This window comes from Takifugu flavidus, chromosome 16 (genome assembly GCF_003711565.1).
Source record: "Takifugu flavidus isolate HTHZ2018 chromosome 16, ASM371156v2, whole genome shotgun sequence".
NCBI classification, from domain to species: Eukaryota; Metazoa; Chordata; class Actinopteri; order Tetraodontiformes; family Tetraodontidae; genus Takifugu; species Takifugu flavidus.
In genome coordinates, this window is record NC_079535.1 from 8,292,522 (window position 1) to 8,312,311 (window position 19,790).

The following is a 19,790-nucleotide window of genomic DNA, read 5'->3' on the forward strand; positions in this document are numbered from 1 at the left end:
AAAAAAGAGTAGCATAAACAGTTTCGGGGCATATGCATGTCACTATACAATTGTTTGTTGAGACTTCCGCCCAGCCACAGTTATTTCACAGTTACGCCCAAGTTTCTTTTAATGTAGCATCGAAAGAACTTTGAACTGGTTTTATTCCGTTGATTATCCTGTTTGACAGATTTCTGAATCTACCTTCACTTTTCATTCATCTATTAGAACATTTTCCTCTATTAGAAAAATTGTTGCACACATAATGTCCCACATGGCGGATCAGCGACGTATTATGATACGTTTCGAGATTAATTTATTTCTCTCCCCTTTGCAACCGTCTGTTTGTCACGTTGGCGCCATCTACTGGAAACAGCCTGCCATATGCGACACGGTGATGTTAATATACCCTTTAACATACATTAGAACTAGCTTGTTTTTCAAAGGTCAAATGCCTCAATAGTTGTTTTAAAACGTCATTTCCATGGTGGTTTTAAAACGTTTCGGGCAGGTTCGCGTCATTTTCTTTCGCTTTCTTCGTTCACCAGCCTCTCTCCTGCGTCACTTCCTCCACGTGACCTCAGCCGAAATTCCCGCCAGTCGTTTGCAGGCTCTCCCGTTTGTGCTGCAGTTGCTTCTTTGTGCCCCTTCCAGCTCTCTTTATTCCACACAAATGGCAGCGCACAAGGAAAACGCAGAGGTCGACGCCGCTGTCGACGCCGCGGACCTCCAGGCAGCTGTGTGCGTGCTCGCTGGAAGCGACCCGGAAAACTGTTCTTATTCGCTGGTAAGAAACGCTTTCCGAACCGCGCCATCCACTGCAGCCATGTAAACCTCGTCCATTAAACGCTGTATTGCGGACTTTTGTGTGCTGCGATGAAACATTGATTTGTTCCCCCAAATTGTTATTCTATCTATTGTAATACCCGCTCACGCGTAGCCACAAGCTGTTTATTCACACCCTTGTGTGTATTGTTCCAGGGTTATGTGAAGAGGCAGGCGGTGTTTGCCTGCAGCACCTGTACTCCCAGTTCTGCAGAGCCTGCAGGGATTTGTCTTGCCTGTGCAAATACGTGCCACGATGGTCATGACATCTTTGAGCTGTACACCAAACGGTATTTTAACGGCGCTGCGTGTTGTGTGACGACACTGATTTCGTGTCCCGCCAGGGCTCTTAACCTTTCCCCGTCTCTTGCAGAAATTTTCGCTGTGACTGTGGAAATAAGAAGTTCGGGGACTTTAGGTGCCAGCTCGCTCCAGTAAGTTGTCTAGTTTTAATATCGACTGGTTTTCAGCCTCGGCCTGTCTGCTGAGAATCCACCGTTTCCACAGACCAAAGACGAAGAAAACACCAGAAATAAGTACGATCACAACTTTGTTGGCCGCTATTGTACCTGTGACCGGCCGTACCCAGATGAGGATGATCAGGTATTCTTTTTGAGTGCTTGTTTGCATGAAATCTTCTAGCCTTTTATGTTACTCCGCTAAACCCTGTTATTTCCCTAAAAGATCAATGATGAGATGATCCAGTGTGTCATCTGTGAGGACTGGTTTCATGCCAAGGTAAGATCGGTCCTCTTATTGACATATAAAAGTTTCTGGGCACTTGATAGATTTTATTTCCATTTACTTTCTATTAACAGCTTCTTCATAACTGTTTTGCCTTCCACAGCACCTGGGATGCAACTTGGTAGAGCCTGAAGAGCTGCAAGAGATGGTCTGTGAGGGCTGCATGAATAAGGCCCCTTTCCTGTGGACCTATGCAACACATTTCGCAGGTAGGAAATTGTTGAACCTTGCTTGGCCAGTGCAGGACAACCAGTGTCACATTCTGCATAAATTTGATTATCAAATCCTAAAAATGATTTGTCTCCCTGTCTTTGCTCGATAGACCCACTAAGTTGCTGTGTTGGAGCCCAGAGTGAAAACAACTCGCACAATAGTGAAGAGAAACCGTCAAACAGTATCGAGCAAACGAGTCGCGAGGTGAGAAATGGCCAATCGGTATAAAAGTGTACGAGCAAACGTAGGAATCAGTGTTAGAACACCAATCCTCCCCAACTATTTATGGTAATATTGAGCAGTTGTGACTTTACATTGGATGTGATCTTTAAAAGGACAATGAGTGGAGACAGTTTTCTCTTAAATCATCCTTAATTAAAATCTTTTAATCTGCAATTGAGGTGTGCCAAATTGTGCCACTAGATGGTACTGTTGCGTCATGAGCCTATATAGAACAGCTCTTGCTCCAGCTAACAGCCTGCTGTCCTCTAGGGAATTAGAGAAATGACCCATGAGACCTCACTCGTCCTGCTCTTTGGACAGCTTTGGCCCGACTTCAGAATACAGCTTACTGTAAACCAGTGGTTTTCATCGCTTCATCCTCTCATTGTGCCCATCAAGACCTTTCCAGACAGAGGCTGCGGCGCTGCCCACAGAGCTGTTCCTGCTCACTTTCCCAATAAACAATAGTTTTTCCCCATGCTCTTTCTATTCCAGGACACAATCAACAGGAGTTATCCATGCAAACGTAAAGCCAGCCCCGTCGAAGCCACAACATTGCCGTGCAGGCTGAAGGAGCTGCAGGTCAGGGGGCCGGACCGACTGAGAAAGGGAGCCGTCTTCTGGCCTTACAGCTGGCGCTCTCAGCTCTGCACCTGCATAGGCTGCAAGGTAGCCCACAAATCATAGCTTCGGGGTTTGTAATTCAGGAGCTGGATTCTTTAAACCACTTCATAGGTGTCGTCTCTCGTCTCTTTTACCTGTGTAAAGAGCTTAAGCTTCCATTTAAACGGATGTTCCGCTCTATTGCTCAGAAAGCCTACGTGAATTCAGGAGTGCCGTTTCTGATGGATCAGTCGGACACCGTCCTGGCTTATGAGCAAAGAGGTGTGGATGAGCTGTTAGGGCAGCACCCCCTCATGGCCCTGACAGACTCGATGGACCATGTGCAGCAGTTGGAGGCCATTTACGGTGAGTATGAGGCGCACAGGTGTAGAGCAGGGGACATTTAACCTCAGTGGATGTTTCTGTAATTAAGTTTGTGGAAGAGGCAATCAGTTGGGACCAACCCAATGCGTGTTCTTCCCTCAGGTTTTAAGGCGCTGACAACTTCAGTCACTGGGTTTTTGGATCAATGTGCTGCAGAAGGAAAGGTGAGAAATCCATAATCCGGTTTAATCTGACATTTGTAGGATCCCACCTTTAGTCAACGGCTCAATCTTTTCCCCGTCAGGCCGTCACCGTTGAGACGGTGTGCCAGTTCCTGGGTGAAGTGCAGACGAGCAAAAGGGCCAGAACCGATCCAGAATAAGCTCTTGGCTGCAGCCAACGAGGGAAAGTTGGACGAGCTGGGGCAAAGTCCACTGATGTTCTACTGTTGTAGACATTAAATGCATAGATACTTGAATTGATTCATTTTGAATAGTTGCCAATAATCCATACTTTGCTTTATAAAAATTCATTGTTTCTGTAAATACTGTATTCAAATACCAAACACAATGTATGTTTACATTGGTCTTAGAAATGAAGCCAATGTTTTTTTTTGTTTTGTTTTTAAAATAAAACCAACCGACAACTAAATTCTGTAATATCAAACCAATTTATTTCTTTTTTAGGATGCCCAGGTTAACCACTGTTATGCACCTTTTGAGGTGACAGTAGAAAAATATACTCAGTGAAACTAAATGCAACTTAATATCAATCTACAAACAATCTATACCAGTCAAGTACAATGAACCTGTTCAATACAACAAGGAATAACACATTTCAGATAGATCAATTTAAAAAAAAAAAAAAGTGCGAAATAACTTTGTACACAAACAAGCTACATGAGAGTTCAGAGAGTTATTTGATGCAGGCTGGTAAGCTGGTAGAAAAGAGCTTGCATAGACACCAAAGTCACGTCTCCAGTAAAAGCCCGGCCACAGGCTGGGGAAGGCACTGACTTCTCTATAGCAAAGAGCAAAACAAGGAATTTAATTTAATGGAACGCTGTCCTGGAAAATTAAACAACTACCTGACACGAACATGAGGGAGAATCAGGAGCTTTGCATTTTTTTCCCCCCGGTGAAGTAACGAATGGAAATAATCATCTTTATGCGTGGCAATTTCATCATTGCTGAGCCGAGTGTCCTTCGGATCGACGCGTTCCCGTTGCTTCGGGAGGAAAGACGGGGAGGGTGGGGGGTGTACAAACTGGGGTTCACGACACAAACATGTCAGTTCTAAGACAAAGCATATTCTGTGACACAATCTTTGGGGTCACACACACATTCTTGGTGAGCGTTCAGGACCCAGACGGGTGTTGTCCACGACAATAACAACACAACCCCTCGACAACACTAACAGGACAGTAAACTCAGAAATCCATCGGACTGCATGGAACTCAATTCACTATATACAATTTCCACGGAAATCCGGCAAACGCCGACTTCAACCTGGTTTTGTTTGAAATACACGTGTTCCCTCCTCCTCCAGCTGACATACAGGTGACTCTCAGTGCAGTATTCCAGCTGTTGGCTCTGGCATTAACGCGGCGCTGCAGCTCAGTATGAACGCTGGCTTTGCGGGGCCGCCGTTTGTCAGGCGGCGTCCGATTCAGGCCAGATGTTGGGTTCAGTGAAATCTATGCCAGGAAGAGAAAATGAAAGTGCGTGAACCCATCGTGAGCAGAAGCCCTTACAAGGGTTTCTGACATGACATCATATGAAATTAAATTAGGGCAACAAAAAAAATAATCAAACCGCTATTTAAGGCTTCAGATTTGATTAATCGATGTCGCTGGATTAAACAAAACAAGCGGGAGCTCGAGCTTCCGACCACTCTGATATGTACAAACAGACCTGACCAGGAATGGAAGTGTACAGTACTGAGATTGTCTACACGTCCGTGAGAATCCACGTCACCCTCACACACGCACGCGCTCCCGTTTTAGCTGAGGAAACCTACAAACGTGCAGCATTTGATCACCACGCGACGGTTGCCACGGCGCCGGTGTGCTCGGCTCTAACTCCACAGAGCACCTCCTCCCGTGCAGACAGACCGCGACAGTTAAAACCCGACACAATTATCAGCAGAATGATGAGATGAGCTCCGCTGACCCACTTCCTGTCAGATCAATTTCCTGCTTTGTATCCCTCAATAGTCAGCACTGCAGAGCCAGGAGGGGAAAGCTGGTCTGGCTGGTTGCTATAGGCATGCTACAAGAGATGGAAATACAAGGCAAGAGGAAAAGAATATAGCCAGATGGATTTACATAGGAGTTTATCACAATTGCTTGTCCCAGATTTCCTTTATTTGCTTGTGTAAATCGCTGCTCTTATTTTGACATCTTTTATGCTGACGATAATCAAGACACAAACAGAGCATAGTGGATATAGTGTTTGTTTTTCCATCAGTTCATAAAAAGGGCTACATCTACTTTTGTGACCTACTCACGGAAAGCATAGAGCTTGACTTTTTACAATCCAACCATCTCAGCAAAGCCTGAGTCATCCTCTTAATCAGCAGGACCAATCAGACTTACGGAGATCAATAATAAACACCCACAAGCCACCGGCAGCGCTCATGCTTTCCATACTTTGGGTGTGTGATGGATTGCACAGAGTGACAGAGGTAGGACGAAAGGACAGATTCTATAAATAGCAACCACAGATCGCTCCTTTTTCCTGTTCCTCTCGAACACACTTGCGCACGTACACAGGCGCGCGTTTAGTGCTTTGTGATCTCCTGTGATGGACAGTCACTCATCACACCTTCCCTTTTTCTTAACCCAACCCCTGGTCCTTAACTGGGGCTAAAGTGCAGATTTCTTATAAGGGTAGTCCAGTTTGCTGGGAGACCTGCGGTCTCTGACCACCTCGTCGCTGACGCTGTTCCTGTGTGGCTGCGGGTGGGGCGCCACTCCTAAGGAGTCGCCGATCACCATCTCTTCTGGAGCATCTCTTGATCCAGTGTGCCTCTCCTCGTAGCTGTCCGCGTTCCCACTAGGTGAGCGTAAATGCCCTAAACCGTGGGTCAGGTCTGTCTCGTTGGACCGCCCCCTTTGAACGTGCCCCAACCTAGGCTGGGCCCCAGATGGGCTGGCGAGGACGCCGTCGTGCCTCTGAGATGTCATACTGAGGACATCCAGGCGGAGAGCGTCCGGGCCGGCCCGTCCCTGGAGGAGAGCCTGGGACTGAGAGTCAGAAAGGTACGGCGGTGGATAAGAACCGGAGGGGTTGCAGCTGTGACTGTAGAGGTCCGGTCCTGCAAAGGAGGGCAGGGGGTGAGTGGAGGTCGGCGTTGCAGGTCGGCAGGAAAAATCATACAGATCGGGGAACTCGGCTTGTGCCTCCAGCTTGGGTTCAGGAGCGTGTCTCTTGCATGAGTGGCCGTGGCCTGGCCCGTGGGCATGGCTGAGCCGGACTGAGTGGCAAGAACCGTGGGGTAGATGGTGACTTGAGGGGCCCATCGGGCTGTGAGGACCATCCCTCTCAATCTCTGCCATATGCTGCTCCCTCAAGGACATAACCGAGACCCCCAGTGCAATGTCGGGCATGAACTCCCTCACAACAGGCTCCATGCTCATCTGCTGGAGACATAGAGCAGTAGGTGAGGTTAAATGGAACGCAAGCTGTAATCACTCCCAGGTACAAACCAGGAAGTCTTCCCTGGGAAAAACAAAATGGAGCACCGAGACACTTGGAAGTAACTCACCGCCTGCTGGTCAGAGAGCAAAGCTCGGCCCATAGCCTGAGGGTTGGTGCAGTCGGGGGGCTGGGGCCTGGGCACGGACGAGTATTCGGAGCCGCCGTGCTTAGTGGCGGCGTGGCGCTGGGACAGGGTGCGGTTGCAGGGGTAGGAGAAGGAACGGGTGGGGGTTGGCATGGGCACGCGAGGACGCCAGGCACCCTTGAGCTGAGCGTGGCTGGGTGTGGCAGGCGGGTGGTATGGGGGAGGGGGTGGAGGCAGGGGAGGGTGGAAGCCCGCTACTCCTTCCGGCTCTGTGAACATGCTATCCATGGCTGGGCTGCTGTTTACGCGGCATCGACCCACCTGGCGCAGAGCCATGATCGGACTCTCGTCTCCAAACCGTTCATCGGGGAAGAATTTATATGGGTTCTATAAAAACATAATAATAATAATACCAGTGTTGATTATGGCAACAAAACCCGCATTTCAATATTTTAATAATACACGATCCCCTTTTCTGCTAACCTGCAGTAATTCAGTCGCTGCATCTGCCAGACCAAACTCCCTCAGCACTCGCAGCTGCAGCTCGTAGCCCACAGTGGCTCCTTCACCACAGTTGAGGAGATAAGCTCTTTGGACCTGCTCTGTGTGCCGGATTTCCTGCAGCCTCCGGATCATTTCCTTTACCACCGACAGTGGAGGTACTGAAAGATGAGCAATCAAGATTAGAAGAGCACCATTTGAGGGTACTACGACTGCTCGTGCTAAGAGGTTTCTTTCGGTTTCTCCCTCCAGATCTAACCTGGAATCTCATTGGCCACAACCGACGGAGCGCTGGGCAGGTTGCACGCCATCTGTTGGTGGCTAATCATATGACAGCACTGGGGCACAGCATTGTTCACCATGTAGAGCGTGTCTGGGACGTTGGACATGCGGACCATTCGCAAGCGCACCAGGTCTGTCTGCTCCACCATCATTTCATCAAGGACAGACTGAGGACAGAGTGAGAAGAGGAGGTACAGCAAGTCTGAAGAGCTGGGGCATGATTTATTATTATGCAAGTAAATGAGTTCCACTAGATTGACACTTCATTTAATAAAGACCATTTCCTGCCTCTTTTATTTACTATATTCTCTGAGATTAGATGTCTCTGCTCTCTCAGAAATGATATGACATTAGCAATATGAATTTAATAGACTACTCAATTGGCTCAATATGCAGTGAAATCAGTTTTATGGGACAATCTCACCACCTCAGAAAGAAACATTTGCATTTTCCTTGACCAGCTGTGGCTATAAATGCTATTATACAGCACTTTCAGCAATTATCTTCTGTAGTTATGCTTCCTTAAATGCAGCATCAGCCACTTTTTGATCATTATGATCTTTTTTTTTTTTTTAAAGCACATCTAATTTCTTATGTTAAAAACCAGGTGCAGATGTTAAAGCCATACCTTTGCCTCTTCCACATAAGGTGAGAAAAGACGTGGTCGCACATAGATGCCGGCATTCTTCTGTCTCAGCCAAGAATTGGCTTTCCCTCCTTCGGCAGTGGGCAGCATGTCTAAAGGGGGGGTGCTTATCAAACCTCTTTTAAGCTGGGAACAAACAGAATACAAATCAATGCCAATATGATGACAGCTGTGACTGTAATCATGCACAGCAGAAAACGTACGGACAAAGAGCACTGACCGCATCGGAGAGGACGTCGCTGTTGGTAGGTAAGATGTGCTCCGTTCTGACAAACGGCAGCAGGGGAGACAGGATTTCTTTCAGCTCCTCCACATCCAAGTCTCTTCTTTTCACACCTCTCTTGTTTACACTGTGGGCTGTGCCACTCAGCAGATTGGGCTCTGGGTAAAAAAGGACAACAGCTTCCATCACGTAAACATCAGTTGCCTAACACGGAATATAACTGCTTTTAATAGTATTGTCACAAAATTGAGGGCGCATTAAAGGAGCAAATGCTTGGTCGATACCATGTTGTCTGTAGAGTCTGCTATATAGTGAATAGGAAAGGGGTTCTCTGAGGCCAGTTCCCAAAGATTCAGGTAATTTAAAGTATTTTGAAGGGCCAATAAATGGGTAATTTCCTCAGTGCCGTTAGGTTGGCTCAAAGGGTAATTATAGATTGTATTAGCTTACCCCTGTCTGCCATCCTTTTAATAAGCTGCTGCTCGCCCCACTTAACAACATACTTGAGAATGTCCTGTTCACTCGCCTGTGAATGAGAGAGAGTAAGGTGGGAAAAGGGGAAGCATGGAAAAAGTATAATTAGAACAACATTACATATGGTTGAGAACTAAACATGGAGGCTGTTAAATGAGGAGAAGTGAGCATGTGGTACGCCAGTAAAGCCCAGATCTTTGGCAAATCTCAGGTATGTGCAACATACACTGTAACAACACTCCACTTTAGCCCCCTATTCTGATACCAGAGCAGCATTAGTCAAGATGACAGCAGAGCTTTGATTAGGTTCTCACTTTGTAGGCATTTCCCTCGAGGGGACGGTGTTTATTTTGCTCGCGAAACCACAGATGCTGTCAGTGCGTGTTTGTGTGTGACTGTAACTGCATCAGCAGTATTGGTGTCACCTATAGCTTCAAAAAGTAATTACCAACAAATCAAGACAGAACCCAAAGAATGTTTACAGCAGAAAAGTGCATCTCTGTGTTACGAGAAAGCACCAGAAACTGAGAGGCGACGTTTTCGTACCTGTAGGTAGTCTGACTGGATTGCACTGAGAAGATGCTCCTTGCCAAGCTCGTAGAGAACATCCGATGAAACGACCTGGCTGAACTCCTCGCAGAGGAAGTGCATGGCCTGCCTGTGGACCCACTTGGAGCCATACGGCTGAGAACTCCACTTCAGGATGGGGACGAGAGAATTGAGAGACAGGCTTTCCACAACGATGTCCTCACAACCTGGGATGGCCATAGGACAGACAAGAAGGTCTCCCATTGACATGACATCGAGCTTAGATGCACAAATGTTAAAACTAGGGTCATGCGTTATCATCAGAGAAAGATTAAAACAGGCCCATTGTTGCATAAGGACTAATGAATGATTGTAAGTATAGCAGAGGCACTGTAATCCTGCCGTCACTGCCACGCCATCAGTACTTTTGATTTATATTCAGTGACCCAGGGAGTCGTCCTTGCTGTGTTTTCTAAAGCGCAGCACATACCAGAACAGCGGGCAGTGATTTAACTCTGTAACACATCAACCCACAGAAATGCCTTTGATACCTTGGTGTGATTCAGTCTCAAACTGATTCCTCCTAATTGTGGTAAAGACATACAGCAGCTTATGGATGTGTGCTGACATGACTTTGTAAATACACGCTTGTTTGCATATGTCAAAATCAGTGATGTTTGTTACAAAATGGGAATCTTTGGAGATAATATCTCATGAGATCATTGCTGGGCCCCTTGGGAAACCCTTGTCTAAGCAAGTAGAGTCAAGCGCCCCCTTTTTTGGCCCCAAACCCACCAATTTAAAAAGCCACGCACCGTTTTTGCCTTATTTACTAAATTACACATCAAGATACAGAGCCCAATAATTTTCAAGGGCCCTTCTAAGCAATGTGAGCAGCAGGAAAATAATGGAAATGTGAGGTAGTGTACGGTAAAACACTTTCATGAGAAAATGCTCCTGACTTGCATTATCTTGGTGGTGCAACCCCCATCTAAAAATTCCACTTTACATGCTGAACTCAACCCAGCTCAGCTCTTTTGGTAATGGTGGTTGCTTTTCCACTGCAAACATATGCCACTGGTGGCATCTGTCAGTGTTTTGGAAAGTGGGTGAACTGAACCAGCAATGGAGAGTATTCAGTCAGCAGTTACAGTTGCTGTTATGTCCCGTTTGGTTTTGTCGACAGGGATATTAGAGAGGAAAAAAGGTCCAATAATGACAACCCATTAATAAGGGTGGATCAAGAAAATAGATCAGAGACTCACATAATCCTCTCTCTTGCCTCAATCACTGAATTTTCCAGCGGTGGGATTGATTTCCGGATCAAATTCGACTTAACACTTTGTCAGATTTAAATAATCAAACACGGATGCAAAAGAGCAACATGAAATTTTAAAATAACGGAAACTGACAGGAGGTCAAACTCAACAGTTTCTCCGGATTGTTCCACATTGTGGTTTCATAGGAAGTGATTAGAGTGATGCAACACGCAGCGGGAGAGGGAGGACAGGGGATAAAAATACCCTTAAGTAGGGGCTTGTTGAGAGGGGGATGGGAGGGATGAGGAGGTGATGGTGTGTGGAGATGATATTTCCCTGCTTGTCAGCTTAAGCTGTTGGGAGTGACCCTTAGAGTGACGCTTCAATTCAAAGGGCAGTATGGGGGATATGACCATAGTGTCTCATCCAAGAGGGCAGGTCAGTGGTGAACCAAGCACAGCAGAAAGCTGCAGACAAACGGTTTAAGATCTGCCCCTTGAGACGCAGACAAATCATTTAACACAGACATTTAACAATCTGTTGAGAGGAACCACAGCTCATCCATCACGGTCTGCCGATCGTCCCTGGTCGACTCAATCACATGCTAACAGAACGTAGAATGTGGACTTGGGGAGGAACTCAGAAGAGCAATGCAAAGAATGTAAAATAGTATGAATGCATGGATGGATGTGGTCTGGCATCAATACACTTTAAATTCAGGAAGCAAGGAGGAAATCCAACCCATATTGAATCTTCAAGACGCAGTAATGTAATCACGACTGGACTGTCAAATTAATGTTGATATTTGAAGCAAATGCTTATAAAAAACAGTACTGAGGCTAGAAAGAGCAGACATAGCGAATATTATCTTCATTCTATGATTGTACAAGAAAGGATACTGTGAAAACAAATACTAAAAAAAGGTTTTGAAATTAAACAAAGAAAGAACATATAGATCTAATTTTATAGACATATATTTATACATATATTTACAAAAACATGTCGAGGAGGTGGAGCAGGAGTGGTATTTTGGGTGATGGTTAAGTTCCAAATCATGGCTTAAATCTACAAATTGGAAAATCTAAATACATTTCTTCAATAATTTGCATTAGGCCATGCGACTACTTATAGGACAATTACCATGACAACAACGTAAAAATATTCTGCAGTTCAAACTAAAACCACAATTCTTCTTGGCTGAACTATGGAAATATTTGGCGAGTAACTGCCGATGGGCAGTGCAGCCGTGGCAATCGTTCACGGAAAGTTTTAAAACACCCATAGCGGCATTGATTTGTGTACTTAAGTAAATATAAAAGGATTACGACCTACCTTGAGCCAACATGCTAAATTCCAAGAACAGCGCTATGTGGTACAGCTCCATTGCCTCCTCGGTGCGTGTGCTGGCTTCACGGCCCCCGGATACCAGGGCTTGCACCTCCCCGAGGCTGCCTGCAGAGGGGCTGCCACGCAGCACCAGCCCAAGCTCCACGACGTCTGTGTACATGCAGTGAAGTATAACCTGCACGTATTTCCGTGGGATGATAGACTCATCTAGAACTATGCGGGTAGGAGTCTGCAATGTTCGCTCTGTCATTTCCTCTCCTGTGCGGATGCGCCGTTGCAAAAGGTTCCTAAAGAAAGGAGAACGCGCCGAGAGGATTGCTTTGTGAGCCCGGATGTCCTCATCTGGGGTCCCTGGACAGCCGTTGTCTCCGGAGCCCCCCGGGGGAGCCGCTGCAACGGCCCCCCGCTCGTTACAGCTTTCTATCATCTCCGCGTCTGAGGAGAAGCTGAGCAGAGCGTCGTAATAACACATGTAGTCAAATAAGCCCTTCATATCAGCCTCTAGGGAGTTGGGGGTACCAAACTCCTCGCTGAGCTGCACCAGGACATCCATGTTTTGCAGTCTGGTATCCTCCGTGCCACCCACTCCAAACTCCCCAGTGTACAAGTAGTGAAGTAAGGCGGAAAACATGGGTACATCGATGCCGGCTGTCTCGATATCCATGAGCACCTCGGCTCCATAGCCAGGGGATGACGTCAGCAGAGTCTTGAAAAAGGGGCAACGAGCAGCGAGGATTGCCCGGTGAGCTGGGAAGCAAGTACCTTGGAAGATGAGGTCCACGTCAGTGCAGTACTTATGCTGGTAGAGAGCAGCCAGATCCCTCTGTAAGCTGGGAGCCTCAGGACGTGCCAGACTGGCCTGGAAGCTCAGCTCCTTGAGGGCTGCTGTGCCCTCATATTCCTCTACGAGGGCTTTGGTGTCCCGAACCTCCCACCCTGCCAAAAGCTCCCGCATCTGTCGTGCATGATCAGCTGAGCGACTAGACTTCCTCCTTTTTATAAACCTCCGTTTGAGCGTCGCCAAACCAAGGCTCTTCTTCTTCCTGTCTGTGGGCCTCTCGTGGCTGTGCTCCAGGCTGTATAACTTGGACTCCCAGCCATACCCCTGCTGAGCATAGGATGATGTGCCTGAAATGGGAAAAAAATACACGCTCGCTTCATTAGTAGCAGTTTCTTTCAAACGAGGAACATTTGAAATTTTCTTGATTAAAGCATTAAAATCCATATTTAATATAGTTATGGTTATTCTGATGGTATTTCCTGATAAAATTCCACTTCGAGGGCCAATAATAGTTGACTCTGGATGTACAAGAAACACAATCTGGGGTTTGACCCAGCAAAACACACGCTGCCCAGACCTGTCTTAACAAAACATTTGGACCTGGTTCAACAGTGAAGGGGGGGGGCACAGACAACTTGTTTTATTTTGTCTGTATCCAAACAATAATTCATCACAGAGCCGAGATGAATACGATGGAGCCGACTCTCTGTGCCTCAGACCGCTTGGGTGCAGCAGATTGCATTAAATAGCAGTTATCCTTGGCGGGGGACACCTCTTGTATGTCATAGGAAGCGCTGCCAAGGAGAGGGTCTCTGCCTGCCCTTGTCTAAGCATCCATCATTGTGACCCAAATAATCGCCGAGAATCAACAGTTGTCCGTGCCAGCAGTAAATGTCCTCACTTTAACTCATACTTCCACATTCAGGAGAAATGGAAAAAGGCAATGTGAAAGTGAAACTAAAGTGGTTGGATAAATCGGGACCATGACTGTTTGATTGAAGCAGTTTTAGCATTTTGAGCTCAGAAAAGAACTTTAAATACGTACCAATAAACGTCTGCTGTCCCTGTGCATTTCCCCCTATGCGTGGGGAGCATGAGTGTGGATAGCTAGAGCCATTGGCACCCATTCTCTCTTCTCTTCACTTGCTATTCGGGGGTCCCCCCATTTGCCGAGTCATTCTGCTCAGACAATGTGCTGCTCTCAGTCATTAGCTGTGGACAGGGAATGGATCCCCTTCCTCTGAGTCCTGGGTCCACTGTGCCATGTCTGAAATGAGAGACAGGACAGATGACTGAAAGAACAGTAAGAGGATGCAGATGTTTCATTTAATACTGCTGATCAACATTGCGCTGAGCTTAGAACATGAAAAACAGCATCACACACATAAACAAGGAATCTGCTGTTCTGGCTCGACGCCACTGGTTTTAGTGTATTAAAAACCACCGAGCATTGAATTATACTGTAGTGGGACCTGCCTAAAACTGTTTTAGAAGGGATATAACCAACTCTGTTTTCTCCAGACTTGTCCTTTAGAGCAGTACTACAAACGTTTTGACTCCTATCCACCAAAATACAACCAAATATCTGCACAGGATTGTGGAGAGGTTGCAAAAGTACCACAAAAGAGCAGCGAAATTACTGAAATTTCCAGTGTGTCAGGCCATATTCAGCAGGATGCTGGAGTGGACACGTGGCAGACATAGCACATAATTCAACCTCATTATAGCAGTTCATACACCAAAGTTTTTCCATATCTAATTCCCACCAATGACCTCCTTGACAACTTTATAATGAAGCACTGCCAAGTAGCAGAGCTGACCTGAGGTTGTAGCTAAACGCTGCATTAATGGTACGAACTGTTGCCTGTATCGTTTATTTCAGATGCAACCATAATGTATATCCAGATTGTGATTTATGACTGTGATATTTTCTGTCTTGGCCAAAAACTCTTCAGTTGCGTGTGCGGTCTGCATGAAATAAGACAAAAAAAGAGCGTGATGGGCAATCCATTTTCTTTGAGCCTAGTAGTTTTTGTTAGCTGCCATACTAATAAATCATTGTGTCTGTTGATGTACAGCGGTGCTTTACAGCCTCCCCATGGGTTTAGTGGAAAACCACTGCTTCTTTTCTCGCCGCACACAAACATTCAGAGTGCAGTCGCACTGGAGTGCTCCAATAAAACTGGCGGCTGATTTTCATTTTATTTGACTGCTTTAAATAAGCGCTACCATCACAGGGAATTCATTTAGAATGAAATCAAAAATGGAATTTGAATATGGAGGAAACCCCTGAGATAAGAAGGGCTTGTTGACAATAGAAGGCGTGCGGGCTGAGAGCGAGTGGGGGGAGTGGAGTTCTCAAAGGAGCGCACAAGAGGAAGGATGAAACAATGCAAACCAACACATCAAAACGATAGTCAGCCTGCCGTATTTAACTCATTCAAATGAGGGAACCAAATTTAAACTTCCACTGCAGTGCATCATTCTCTCTCTCCCAGACCTGACTAACATCACTTAATAGGAAGCTTCTCCATAATCTTAATGATTTGGAATAGCAGCACAGCTTGCACTCAGACAGTGTGCTCATTTTCTGTGGTGTAGAGCAGGGCAGTGCCACAGATGGGGGGGCGGGGGTAGTAGACATAGGCTGAGCTGGACTATACGCCTCTAATGAGAGGTGACAGGAGGCACTCCCTGCCCCCACCTATCTTTCTCTCCGTCTCCAGAAACACATGCAATGCTTCAAACTGCTGCCCTCGCCTCCGTTGATGTCCTTAGCCGTCTGCATAAGCTTAAAGCAAAGAACCCAGACTCCCCGAGAACATTACTGCATTGAAATGCCGGGCACAAAACAGGACTGATGTATTATTCAAGTGACAGTCAAGGCACGTTATCAATCATTTACATGGACTTCCTCATCAGGGCTGTAAAAAGGGGAGCCGAGCGTTTCAGGATTTCCTTTTTTGCCAGGAGACCGAAACATCAATGAGACTTTACTGCATTCCTGCAAAGGTGTGAACCAAATCACTTAATGAAACGTGAAGGGAGAGCTGTAACAAAGCCAGAATGAGATGATGAGACTTAAAGAAGCACAAATGGCTAAGAAACAATAATAGTAAATATAGCCTTAATAACAATGACACTAATCTTCTCAGCTGTAATGAATTATTTCAAGTTTTGTTTAGCACAAAACCTGTTTCATGACCTTTGGAGCTATTGAGCATTTTGCTAAGATTGGACAAGACTTGTGGACTTTTTGGTATGCACTGCAAAAATGATGCATCGTTTATAGCACAAATTAACTAACCTAAACCAAAAGAGGCCTTACATGGTATGATACACTTTCAGTATATGAAAGCACCGAGGGGAATAAACATAGTTCCATAGAACCCTTCCTCACACCACAAACAACTTGCTTTAGCGAACGCAACATACTAACGCTCACCGAGATACATCCCAGAGAGCATTGGTAGAGGGTAATATATGGCAATAATGCTGCGTGCATTCATTTGCTTGGTCAGCTCTCTTTGAATTTGCATAACTTCACATTATATTATATATATGCAACGCTTCCTTTTAAAATATAATGTGGTTTAAACAATAGCTGAATGGATTTTCCCCCACCGGGGTTTGTTAAACGTCAAAACTGAATTTGACTTTTTAATTTCAGGAGGCAGCGCGTAAAGAAAGACATTAAAATGGCAAACTGCAACATCTCTATGAGTATTCACACCGTCAACACAATATTCAAATGCATTATCCTATACTGCATGTTTTATTTATATTGCGCGGGCCTGCACAGCGCCTAACCCTGCAGTGTTTTTGCCAATCAGTACAACAGCAAACCGGGCTATTTAACCGATTGCAGACTGTGCCAGTACAGCAACAGGAAACAACGCGAATGGGAACAGCCTCGAAAAAACAAGACACCAAAATGCCCCAGATAGGGGGAACAAAAGTGCCCACAGTGATGACTCATGATGACCAACCTCTGGATTAGCCTGTGTCAACCAACAATATGGACCATCGGGCTGCATATTTGACATTTCACTCTGTCAGCTGAACACAATCCCCCCTTGCTTTCTTTGGGTTTTTCCCCCCACATTATGAAAAATAATGTTACCAAATGGGGGTTTACCTGAACACCTTAATGGATGTACCTAATAATAACACAAACACAACACTGCAGCCAATCACCAGGGAATGAATAGAAGCAGAGGAAACAATGCAGGTTTTATTTTCTTCCCCCATCAAGCTGTCAATAGTCCTTAAAGGTCTACATTCAAATTGTCAGACAAAACAGCATTCGGGCCAAAGTCCTGCTTATTTAGTTTCTCTGTTGCAAGCACTTGCAAGCTTAAGGCCTTTTCATGCCTGACGTGGACTCCTGAGCATGTAACTCCAATAATTACATGTCATTTTGAGACCCTGGAGCCCTGACACAAATACTTATCTTGGTAAATGAAAAGCCATGACGCAGGGAAAAAAAGACTAAACTAAAAAACAAAATTCAAACGTGAAAGCACAAACACACCTACACACTTTCAGAACAATGCGTTGCACAGGAGTGTAAACAGGATTTCAGTGAGACGACCGTCTCATCACAGCAAGCATGTGGCTACAAGTACCGGTACACACATAAACCCACCGTTACAGAAAGTCGTTTGGATGGCAAAATAATTAATCCGCCGATGCTAATGGTGAAAGAGACTGGCTAATGCAAAACGGGCCTCTGTATGCATGCAGAAAATGAGCATCCACCACCCAAATAATGCAAGGATCGTATAGGTGGCAGGCCATTTCGTTGCCATAGCGCAGCCCATCAACAACTGTCCGACTGACACAATAAACAGCAACATGTCGGACCGCAAAGTTTAAATACAGGTGGATCCCAAACCTCCCGGCAGCCTCTACTCCCAACAACAAGCCATTAGATTGCATTGCAATCTATAGCCCGCATACATAAAAAAAAAAAATCAATGGTTTGCTATGGCTTTGTTAGCCTGGTGTTAACGCGGAGCTATTGTTGCTCTTCAGGCTGTTGGGATGAAACCTTGGATAAAAGTGTCCGTGAAAGAAGAAGACGGTCGCTTCGTCTGTCTGCGGTGATTAAAAAGGGAAGTGTCGCCCAGACATTTGCCATTAACCTAACAAGAGGAGCAATATTCGCCACAGCCCTGTAATTAGTAGCATATCCTCAGAGGCTAGGGTAAGCTATCTCCACTGTGTCGCCTCCACTTTATCTCCCGGAGACAATTCACGTCGAGCATACCGGGACGCAACTGTTGAAAACGAGGCTTCGAAGATATTTACCATGGGGAGGGGAGCTTCGTAAACTTTATTTATTTTCTCTTCGTATCGTCGCCTTGCTTGAGCGGTACTCCGACCCGAAGTTGTCTCTGGCAGAGAGAGAGAGAAAAAAACGCAGCTCAACACCTTTTTCCAACTCTGCTCATTACGCACGGCTCGACGTCAATGTCCACATTTGATTCTTGATAGAAGATCATTTGTAGTTGCATCGACTTTTCTGTATATCCCCGATATTTACCTCGATCAAATCCCAACAACTATAAACAAACTGCTTTAATGCTCGGTCTGGTTTTGGTAATTCCCCATATTAGCACAACGCCTTTTTGGGTGGTTGTTGGCTGTGATGGCCTATCCCGAAGTAAGTCGTTTCATGTAGCTGGAATATTATGTAGTTTCCGCTATGGATTTTCAAAATAAACTACTAAGAAAGGACTTGTTGACATTCTGTGAGATGCTAAAAAAAACCATCTCATGCATTTAACTCGTATGTCTAACAAATATATAAACTGTGTAACTATGATATGTCCTCACCTCTAATAAACGTATAAATCTTTTAAAAATATATGTGAATTTTAGTTTGGAATCTGTAGAATTTCATTTCCTGTACTTTAGTGGGCTTCACGCGACCACAATGCTGTACGCTGATTGGTCAGGATCCCAGCCATTTCTTTGATGCCGCCTGGCAATAAGACGATCGAGAGCGCCCTCTAGCGGTGTTTTAGAACGGCAGCTCAGTGGAACTACACATTTATGATAAAGTCTCCAAATGTTTTTAAGTTCTATTTCATTTCCTCCGGGCTCTTATGCACTGCCGTGTAAAACATTTGAATTTAAGCTATGAAAATATGTAAAGTTTAACGCTCTTCGAATTATTGCCATATATATGCATCACCGCAGTGTGACCCTTTAGTTTAGTATAATAGATATTTTGAAAATGCGATCATCAGGCAATTAAATACTCGATAACAAGTTTAATCAACTATTTTATTACACGATACAATTGATTTTTTAGACCGTCAAGAACTCTAAAATGTGTCTAAAAATTGAAATTCCTCATGCCTCCTGTTGAGGGAGACACATTACATCTAATGCACTCTAAGTGATGTGTCTTTTTATGTTGGATGTGTGAAATCGAATTATATTCATTTAGAAATCTCCAAACATGAGACAGATTTGTAAACATTGATGATGTGGCGCGGCAAGACTGAAATTAAAGCAACACATTTTAAATCCCACCGATAATTAAGAAATTCAATGCATATTTACGTCTTTCTTTTATAAACAAAAAAATCTAAAAATCTAATTAGAGGAACGAAGGAACATTCCTGTTGAGAGATGAAATTACTGAATGCAAACTCAAAGCAAAGATTTTCTATTAAGCAAACCATTAGTCATGAAAGGACAAGCATTACATAAGGTTTAATTCCGGTATAGCTTCAGTAAAAAGCATATTTCCATAAAAACAGAATAGTTTTAGGAAGTGTGTATCAGTGTTTTGCCCTTAATGCAAGGTGAACCGTCTTCTCCAGCCCACAGAGTGGAAGACATGTTTTATTCATTTCTTATCCACATATCCAGGTAAAGCTTTGGTCTCTGTAAATGGGATGTACGATGAAACCACTATGGCAGGCCCGTGTTTATGCGGCTGTGAATCTGCAGATCTGTCCTCTGGGACCTCCGTTCTCGGGCACTTTTGCAAACTCTGCATTGAGAGAAGAATATCAAAGTGCATGTGGGAAATGG

General features: G+C 45.2%; 2 protein-coding genes across 5 annotated transcripts; one reads left to right on the plus strand and one right to left on the minus strand.

Moving 5' to 3' along the window:
• The first annotated feature begins 549 nt into the window (after positions 1 to 549).
• On the plus strand, positions 550 to 3,561 carry LOC130539683 (putative E3 ubiquitin-protein ligase UBR7). The gene is made up of 11 exons (XM_057058178.1): positions 550 to 766; positions 961 to 1,094; positions 1,178 to 1,238; positions 1,312 to 1,407; positions 1,489 to 1,542; positions 1,652 to 1,757; positions 1,871 to 1,965; positions 2,479 to 2,652; positions 2,796 to 2,952; positions 3,073 to 3,134; positions 3,215 to 3,561. The coding sequence occupies exons 1-11, from the start codon at positions 653 to 655 to the stop codon at positions 3,290 to 3,292; spliced, it is 1,131 nt and encodes a 376-aa protein (XP_056914158.1). The 5' UTR covers positions 550 to 652; the 3' UTR covers positions 3,293 to 3,561.
• On the minus strand, positions 3,562 to 18,420 carry btbd7 (BTB (POZ) domain containing 7). 4 transcript variants are annotated; one of them, XM_057058173.1, is made up of 12 exons: positions 18,286 to 18,420; positions 18,051 to 18,136; positions 13,783 to 14,004; positions 11,942 to 13,084; positions 9,369 to 9,577; positions 8,799 to 8,874; positions 8,346 to 8,506; positions 8,108 to 8,251; positions 7,457 to 7,646; positions 7,180 to 7,358; positions 6,679 to 7,083; positions 3,562 to 6,553 (listed from the first exon to the last, which is right to left on the minus strand). In XM_057058173.1, the coding sequence occupies exons 3-12, from the start codon at positions 13,862 to 13,864 to the stop codon at positions 5,777 to 5,779; spliced, it is 3,366 nt and encodes a 1,121-aa protein (XP_056914153.1). In that variant the 5' UTR covers positions 13,865 to 14,004; positions 18,051 to 18,136; positions 18,286 to 18,420; the 3' UTR covers positions 3,562 to 5,776. The 4 variants fall into 4 exon arrangements, with proteins under 4 accessions (XP_056914153.1, XP_056914152.1, XP_056914154.1 ...); XM_057058172.1 differs by having other exon boundaries at positions 18,051 to 18,402; XM_057058174.1 differs by lacking the exon at positions 18,051 to 18,136 and having other exon boundaries at positions 18,174 to 18,401.
• Between the last annotated feature and the right edge of the window lie 1,370 nt (positions 18,421 to 19,790).

What these genes read in the sequence shown, in the direction of transcription:
- btbd7 (XM_057058173.1), bottom strand. Translation starts at nt 13,864, where the DNA reads ATGGGTGCCAATGGCTCTAGCTATCCACACTCATGCTCCCCACGCATA. An exon ending in TCCAGTCAGACTACCTACAG is followed by an intron (nt 8,875 to 9,368) that starts GTACGAAAACGT and finishes TCTCATTCACAG; the next exon opens with GCGAGTGAACAGGACATTCT. An exon ending in CTTATGTGGAAGAGGCAAAG is followed by an intron (nt 7,647 to 8,107) that starts GTATGGCTTTAA and finishes CTCTGTCCTCAG; the next exon opens with TCTGTCCTTGATGAAATGAT.
- LOC130539683 (XM_057058178.1), top strand. Translation starts at nt 653, where the DNA reads ATGGCAGCGCACAAGGAAAACGCAGAGGTCGACGCCGCTGTCGACGCC. An exon ending in TTAGGTGCCAGCTCGCTCCA is followed by an intron (nt 1,239 to 1,311) that starts GTAAGTTGTCTA and finishes CCGTTTCCACAG; the next exon opens with ACCAAAGACGAAGAAAACAC. An exon ending in AGGACTGGTTTCATGCCAAG is followed by an intron (nt 1,543 to 1,651) that starts GTAAGATCGGTC and finishes TGCCTTCCACAG; the next exon opens with CACCTGGGATGCAACTTGGT.